The 8,827-nt window shown below is 45.2% G+C and overlaps 1 protein-coding gene across 1 annotated transcript in view; it reads right to left on the bottom strand.

The window, feature by feature from the left end:
* Nucleotides 1-666, bottom strand: part of Ifit1b (interferon induced protein with tetratricopeptide repeats 1B) — a 9,363-nt gene extending 8,697 nt beyond the window's left edge. The window contains exon 1 of the mRNA XM_028773491.1: nucleotides 534-666. Within this exon, the coding sequence (XP_028629324.1) occupies nucleotides 534-538 (5 nt within the window). The 5' untranslated portion in view covers nucleotides 539-666. The remainder of the gene's footprint in view (nucleotides 1-533) is intronic.
* Nucleotides 667-8,827: the final 8,161 nt, after the last annotated feature.

The raw sequence follows: 8,827 nt of genomic DNA, 5'->3' as shown, positions 1-8,827 counted from the left end.
AGAGAGAGAGAGAGAGAGAGAGAGAGAGAGAGAGAGAGAGAGAGAGAAACCTGTGTCCTGGCTATTGGATAAGCCAGTCAGGGATGGGCAAGAATGCACCTGCAACAGACAACGTGAACAGCATTTCAGGAGGTCCTTTGTGGGGTAGGCTGGTACATCCTAAGGACAGTGGGTGCTTCAGAAGGAGCATGCTCTGACCTGCTGCTCATTTTTAGGCCACCAAGTGGGTACTGGTAGTGCCTTATTCCATTCCAGAAGGCCTGTTTGGTAATCACCTCTGTCTGTGAGATGAGCATGCTATATTCTCCCCAGGAGACAGCCTTAAAAATCAAAACAAGCTTTCAGTCACACATCCAGCACCAGGCACCCAGTTTAATGGGAGCATTAAACCAAATCCCTAAACCCTCAGGACAATTAGCATCCTTGTTCCCCATCAGCAGTAGAAAGAGAAGCTGGAGGCACAGCCAGAACCAGCCACAAGCAAATGTCTGTGTCCTGGGTTCCCTCATAGTATAGAGCAGGGAAATCCTTACCCCATGGTTGCTGTGAAGGTGATAGCTGTTCTCTGGGTTTTCAGCAGTGCAGGACTCCTCAGAAATCTCCCTTGACTCTCTGCTCTCTTGCAGACTCTCAGACCCACTGGATGCTCAGTTTTTTTAAGGGCTGAGAAAGCCCTGTGCCTTGGGGGTGTGTTCTTTGCAGGGGGTGTGATCTTTGCAGTCTGCCTTGGGAAACTGAAACTGAGACTGGAAAGTGAAACTAAAGCCTGCAGTTTATCCTTTTGGCTTTCAGGGGCCACACTGGGATTTGCTTTCCTTTTCTCTCCACAGAAATGGGGCAGGAGGAGGGAGCAGGACGGCGGGGCGGGGGTGGGGGAGAGACTCCTGGCACCCAGAGATTCTGTTAGCTAAGGGCTGAATACAGATGAAGGTGATACAGATATAACAGAAACCAGACTGGCATCTTCAGAAGCACTGTTGTTCTTTATTCCAAGCAACTGAAGGTCTGCAGTCCCTCCTTGGAAGTGAGACTTGCCCATGTGGCACTAGGGGGTCTTCGGAATTGATAGGATCACAAAGAGGAAGTTTTGGGACTGGAAGAGTTCTTCTGCAGTGTGGAAGTGGGAGATACCAGCTGGTCTTTGTGTGTGTATTCTTAGCATCTTCCACGGGTGTCATCATTCATGTGCACTGTCTGGTCTACAGCTTCCCAGTCTACCTGAAGTGTTAGGAATTAAGCCTTTTACAAACTAGGACAGTTTCTCAAAGCCTAGAGCTGTTGAGCTGTGCTTTGTGTTAAGTTCTCCTGATGTGATTGTAAAGGGTTCTTTCCACCAATCATAGTCATGTAAACAAGAACTAGACATGGAATTCCTAAAGGGTGATGGTTATTCAGAGCCTTGATGCTATCCTACTCTAAAAAGGCTTCTAGCAGGCTGGAGAGATGGCTCAGTGGTTAAGAGCACCGACTGTTCTTCCAGAGGTCCTGAGTTCAATTCCCAGCAGCCACATGGTGGCTCACAACCATCTGTAATGGGATCCAATGCCCTCTTCTGGTGTGTCTGAAGACACACAGTGTGTTCATACACATAAAATAAATACTTTTTTAGACTGCTAATAGCAATCTAGGGAACTACAGACAGTGGAGCTCACATTGGTTCAGGTGGAGGTCAAATACTTCAGTCTGTCGTCTTAGTTAACCTGTAATCTCAGCCCTTATTGATGTCTAGTTCCTTATCCTGGCCTTTGATATCTGGGTCCTCCTTTGATAACTGGGTCCTTTCCACCTCCAAATATTAAAAATATTGAAAGGAATTAAACATCTACTTCTATCTCCTTGATATAATGCTAACCTCTCCTGAGAGTTCTCCTTGGCCAGGCAGTTACAGCCCTAACCCCTAGTCAGCTGACACCTACACGGAGATGGCCCTCTGGCCACTTTCTCCAGGAAAGTTTAGTTTTGGAGAACCTAGAGGCATGTGTCAGTGAGGGGGCGATATGTTAGAGAGTTAAAGTGCTTGCTATCAAGCCTTACTCCTGGGTTTAGTTCTCCAGAATCCACGCTGACAGGAAAGAACTAAAGCTAGAGCACTATACTATGACTTCACACAAACGCCATGACACATAGGCAACGCCCCCACAGACATGCTAACAAACCCACAGTTGCACACATACACACTCACACAAGCACACACCTGTTATACACTTCACTGAAAGATAGTATTAATACATTTAAAAGGCGATGGGGTTGAAAGGATTGTGTTAATACGGCTCTTAACTCAAAATTGCCTTTTTCTATTTTCTTTTTTTCCCTATTTAACTAATTTATTTATTTATTCATTCACTTTACATTCTGACTACTGTCGCCTCCAGCCTCTCCTCCCAGTCCCACCTTCACACATCCTCCACGGCCATTTCTTCTTCCCTGTCTCCTCTGAGAAGGGAGGGCTCCCCATACCCAAGCCCGGTGGGTACTAACTTGCCATGGTACATCAAGTTGCAGCAGGACTAAGAGCATCCTCTCCCACTGAGGCCAGACAAGGCATCCCAGCTATAGGAAAGAGATTGAAAGGTAGGCAACAAAGTCAGAGTGAGCCCTTGCTCCAATTGTTAGGAGACCCACATGGAGACCATGCTACACATCTACAAATGTGTAGGAGGCCTAGGTCCAGCCCATGCATGCTCATTGGTTGGTGGTTCAGTCTCAGTGAGCCCCGTTGGTCCAGGTTAGTTGACCCCGTAGGTCTTCTTGTGGTATCCTTGATCCTTCCAGTTCACTCAATTCTTCCCTCACTCTTCCACAGGACTCTGGAGCTCCACCTGATGTTTGGCTGTGGGTCTCGGCATCGGTTTCTCTCAGCTGCTGTATGAAGACTCTCAGGAGACAGTTCTGCTAGGCTCCTGTGTGCAAACATAACAGAGTATCATTAATAGTGTCAGGGATTGGCTCTCTCCCATGGGATGGGTCTCAAATTGGGCCAGACATTAGTTGACGGTTCCTTTAATCTCTGCTCCATCTTTTTTTCCTGAACATCTTATAGGCAGGACACATTTTTTTCCTTGCTTAGCTAATACTTTAAAAAAATTGATTCGTTATTTTATTTATTTACATTTCAAATGTTATCCCTCTTCCTGATTTCCCCTCACTGTCCTAGCATTCCCCGATGCTGGGGCATCTAGCCTCCACAGGAACAAGACCCACCCCCATTGATGCCAGATAAGGCCATCCTCTGCTTTATATGCAGCTGGTTGCTATGGATGGAGCCATGAGTCCCTCCATGGAGGGGAAAAAAGTGGGGGCAGGATCAGATGTGGGAGGAGATGGGGGAGATATACAGGGGGTCAGGAAATTGAATAGAGGTGTGTAGCAATGGGGGGATGTGGGTAGAACTGGGGGTAGCTACCATAAAGTCCCAGATGCCAGGAAAGCAAGAGGCTCCCAGGCCCCAACTGGGATGACATTAGCTGAAATACCCAAAAAAGGGAGAGGGAACCTGTAGAGACCATAGAGGTTAGGCATTGATCCTGGTTGAGGGATGGGGTCACCCAACCATCTCAAAAATATTAATCCAGTATTGTTCCCGTCTAAAGGAAATACAGGGACAAAGAGTAGCAGAGATTGAAGGAAAGGCCATCCAGAGACTACCCCACCTGGGGATTCATCCCATCTGCAGCCACCAAACCCAGACACTATTGTGAATGCTAAGAAGTGCTTCCTGACAGGAGCCTGATATAGCTGCCTCCTGAGTGGCTCTGCCAGAGCCTTACCAATACAGATGAGAATGCTTGCAGCCAACCATTGGACTGAGCACGGGGACCCCAATGGAGGAGTTAGGGGAAGAACTGAAGGAGCTGAAGGAGATGAAGGGGTTTACAGCCCCATAGGAAGAACAACAATATCAACCAACCAGACCCCCCCCCCCCCACAGGCTCCCAGGGACTAAACCATCAACCAAAAAGTACACATGAAGGCAGGACACATATTGGATTGAAGGATTTGTGGGTTTTTTAGTGTCCCTCTTTCTCTACTGGAAGTTCCTTCTTGCTCCAGGAGGTGGCAACATCAGCCTCTATATCCCCTGATGCTAATAATGTCAGCTAGGGTGACTTCCATAGACTCCTGGGGCCTCTCCTATCCCAAGTCTCAGGTTCTTCCTAGAGATGCCCCCCTCCCCATCAAGGATTTCCCTTCTGTATCCCAGCCCTCTAGCTCTACCTCCCCACACCTGATCCTCAGCTCGGTTTCCTTCCCCATGCCCTCTCCCAGCCAGCTCCCTTCCTCTATCCACCTCCTGTGTCTATTTTATTTTCCCTTCTGAGTGAGATTTAAGCATCCTTCCTTGGGCTCTCCTTGTACTTAGCTTCCTTGGGTCTATGGATTGCAGCAAAGTTATGTTGTACTTATATGTATGGCTAATATCCACTTATAAGTGAGCTCATATCATTCATTCACTCAGGATGATATTTTCGATTCCCATCTATTTGCCTGCAAATTGCATGATTTCTGTTTTGTTCTGTTTGTTTTTTTTGTTTTTTTGTTTTGTTTTTGGTTTTTGTTGTTGTTGGGTTTTTTTTGTTTGTTTGTCTTTGTTTTTTGAGACAGGGTTTCTTTGTGTAGTCCTGGCTGTCCTGGAACTCACTCTGTAGACCACGCTGGCCTTGAACTCAGAAATCTGCCTGCCTCTGCCTCCCAAATGCTGGGATTAAAGACGTGGATCACCACAGCCCAGCTTTTTTTTTTTTTCCGAAAGTCTGACCCCAATTAGTTTATTGTATCCATATTTAAGCCCATCACAATTGACAAAAACTTATTCTGGTGATAATTAACTCAAATTTGTGTCAAAAAAAAAAAAGAAGAAGTATACCCAAATCTCTTTGAGGAACAAAGAAAACCAAATACAGGTCAGATGCAACTACATCAAAACTTTGCAAGTTCCACAAAGATAGTTTTTAAAGACTGACTGCAGAAAAACAAATTTCCAACTCTCTTTAGGGGAGGATCAGGTGCTGGAAGTCTCTAGCCAAACACATAGAGCCAAGGTCACCACGTTAGTTAACACCTGCTTCCAGCCTTTTGGAAGGTATAGCATTCCTTCTCTTGAAGGAACAACCTCATGTGCTTAACATTACAGATTCTCCGAGTGTTTATCTCTGAGCGCAAAGACCCCTCCCCCATGCCTCTTACAGTAAAGAATTAGCATTTGTAGGAGATGGTTATATTTGGTTATTTTGTGTTCAGATATGATTATGGAATAGGCTTCTTATCCACCAGAGTGTGAACTTGTCTGAAATTGATGTTTTGTAAAACTGGGCTGAACAAGACATCACCACAGCCTCATTACCGGTGCCAGGCCAGTTCCTGGCAACAGCAAGGCTTCAGGGAGGAAAGTGCAAGTTCCAGTCAGGAACCACTTTTTCTTTTTCACTGCTACACTTGATGGGGAGAAGGGGGTAGTGGTGGAAGCAGGATTGGCAACCCCTCTTGACAAAACACGAGTCTCTTCATTACTAGACACATTTCTCTCTAATATCTTCTAACAGGTCCACTGTGCTTCTCTACACCTCCACCTCTCCACAGCAAACACTAGATTTGCAAACCCTGACTAAGCAGTAAAAGAACCAACCAGAGCCAGAAAGAGGAGCTTTGACCAGATCTTCCAGTTAGCTGGTGACAGGGTTAAAACTCTCTTTCGGGACAGGGTTTCTCTATGGAGACTAAGGCTGGCTTTGAACTCAGAGAACCATCTGCTTCTGCCTCCTGAATGCTGGGGTTAAAGGCGTGAGCCGCCACTGCCCAGGTTGACTTTAGTTTTCCATCCAAGCAAATACCCTTTCTAGAGATTAGGGCAGGCTGTTAAATACCTCAGGTATCAGCTTCTAGACAGACTTAAACAGAAAGACCTTTTGTTCACAGTGCACTCTACCTTCTTTCTTCTCTTTTGGGGTTCCGCGGAAGGTCTCATGACAGCTGGGATTCTGAGAGCTTCACTAGTTTGTCCAGTCTTACTCTTGCAATCACCACGTTCCTGCCTAATGGTTCTCCTTTTGCTCTGAGATACGTAAGACTGTATAGGCCAGGATCGCCTGGAACTTTCTGCCTCAGCCTCCAGGGCTAAAATTAGTTATATGTAATTCAGGTCTCTACCCTTCTCCCTACAGAGAACTCCCTGCATCCTACTCTACACAGGGGCTACTTTTCATTATCACCTCCCTTAGGCCTTCTAACCTGTGAGTCCTCTGGAAACCCTATGGCCTCATTGGAGAACTTTCCTTTTTTTGTGGACTGTTCTTTCGTACAGTCTGTCAAGTGCACTGAGCTGGGCTAGGAAATCCATGTTCAACCTCCAGCCTTCCCGCCTGTTTCTTTTCACGCTAATGAAGCGCTCCTGAAACCATCACAGGCTGCGGTCCTCTTCATCCACAATTACAAGGGGCAAAGGGACCTTGGACACTCTCTTCATCCAGGTTCCCGACTCTCCCCAGAACACCACCCCTACCCCCACCGGCACGCAGGACTGTATCAGGGCCGCCGACTGCGCACTCTCCGACTTCTTTGTTTTACTAGCTGAGTCTACTGTGCGTTGTGAAGATGCACCACATTTTCGGTATCCACTCTTCAGTTGAGGCACATCTAGCTTGTTTCCACATTTGACCTATTACAAATAAAGCTGCTGAGAGCATAGTTGAGCAAGTGTCCTTGTGGTATTTTGGACCACCTTTTGGGTATATTTTTAAGTCCCTCTCAGACATTAGAGAATCCCCTGTTGAGAATTCTCCACGTAGCTCTGTATCCCATTTTTAAATTGGATTATTTGGTTTGTTGGTGTCTAATTTTTTGAGCTCTTTATATATTTTGGATACTAGTCTTTTGTAGATATATGATTGGTATGATAGTTTCTACATGGTCAGCCCAGGGAGTGGCACTATTAGAAGGTACAGCCCTGTTGGAGTAGGTGTGTTACTGTGGGCTTTAAGACCCTCATCCTAGCTGCCTGGAAGCCAGGATTCTGCCTGCAGTCTTCAGATGGAGATGTAGAACTCTCAGCTCTGCCTGTGCCATGCCTACCTAGATGTTGCCGTATTCCTACCTTGATGATAATGTCCTGAACCTCTAAACCTGTAAGTTAGCCCTAGTTAAATGTTCTTTATAGGACTTGCCTTGGTCATGGTGTCTGCGCACAGCAGTAAAACCCTAACTAAGACAGAAGTTGGTACCAGGAATGGGGTATTGCTGTGATAGGCCTGACCATGCTTTTGTTTGGAAGAATGTAGATGTTGGGTCTTTGAATTTGGAAAGCAGAGGAATGCTTTCAATGGGGCTTAAGGGGCTACCCTAGTGGGATATGGAAGACTTAGTAACTGAGAGTGATTTGAATTGTGCAGACCTAGCCCAAGAGGTTTCAATGGAGAATCTCAATATATGGCCTAGAGATGTTTTTTGTGGTATTTTGGTGAAGAATGTAGCTACTTTTTACCCTTGTCTGAAGACTCTGCCTAAGGCTAAGGTGAAGAGACTCAGATTAAATTGCATTGACAAAGGAAGTCTTAGAAACACCCATCCTAGACTTTGTTCTCTGTCAGGGTCCAGCCTCTATACAGGATCAAAGTTCTCAACTGGAACCAGGGACCGATTCATATTTATTTTCTCTCTCTCTCTCTCTCTCTCTCTCTCTCTCTCTCTCTCTCTCTCTCTCTCTAACTCTCTCTCTCAGCTTGAGGCTGTACACACTCTGCATTCTCCTGCTCACTCTGCTTTTCTTCTGTGCACTTTTCTTTTCTCGCACTCCCACACCCCTAGACACCTTTGTGCATACCACTTTCACTCACACACACACTCTTGACATACACGTCACACACACCACATGCACTTTCCTTTCACTCTCATAACACTCCATACATACCTCACATTCCCTCTTCAATCACTCTTCATATTCACATTCTCTCTCATTCTCTCTCTCTCTCTCTCTCTCACACACACACACACACACACACACACACACTTTTCCTCACAATCTCTCACATTCTCTCTTTCACTCTACACTCGCCTCACGCACACCTCATGGGTACCTCACTCTCTCTCTTCTTGTTCTCAACTTGCTCTTCACAAGCTCTCCACTGGATCTTCACATGTTCTCTTGCCTTTTTCTTGCCCCAGTCTTTTATTGATACTCCAAAAGCATGTAGAAAAAAAGACATTGTATAATCATTGCCAAATCAAATTCAAAAGAATAACCACATTCCACAAAGAATCAAGAATTACAATTGTTTACCAAAGTTTCAAGCTTTTCCTATTTGAAGACCTGTAGCCAAAATAATAATAATTGCAAACATATCATTATTTAATCTTTAACTTTCAACTTACTATACTTAAGAGTTCAGAACTCCAAGTTCAGCTACTTGCATTTTTTTGTCAAGCTCTAATGATAAATGACATGGGCAAAGCTGCCAGACAGTGGCCAGAAAGAGTTAAGTTAACCCTTAACTCAGTAGTTCCACTAGCTTTCTGCTTCTGTACATTGCAAAAAATGACTCTCCTAAGAGTCCCAGTGTTTCAACTTAGTTTTACTAATATATAATTTTATGTATTCTATACTTGTTTATCCAGGAACCACTCTCAAATGTTGTGCAAAACTTATTTCATAACTTCAATAGTTTTTTCCTTTCCTGGAGTCCCAATGTTAGCTCTGTTTCATTTTCTAATAATTTCTTCAAACTTTCTTTGCAAGTCAAGCGCTAATCTGGAACTACCATTGTGCAGTTATCCAAGATGAGAACACACAGCACGGACCTGGTCCATTAGGACTGTGCTGTGCTGTGCTATGCCCCAT

This window comes from Grammomys surdaster, unplaced genomic scaffold (genome assembly GCF_004785775.1).
Source record: "Grammomys surdaster isolate TR1022 unplaced genomic scaffold, NIH_TR_1.0 229, whole genome shotgun sequence".
In the NCBI taxonomy this organism is placed as follows: Eukaryota; Metazoa; Chordata; class Mammalia; order Rodentia; family Muridae; genus Grammomys; species Grammomys surdaster.
The sequence above is the reverse complement of the archived record's forward strand: the minus strand, read 5'-3'. Positions and strand labels throughout refer to the sequence as shown.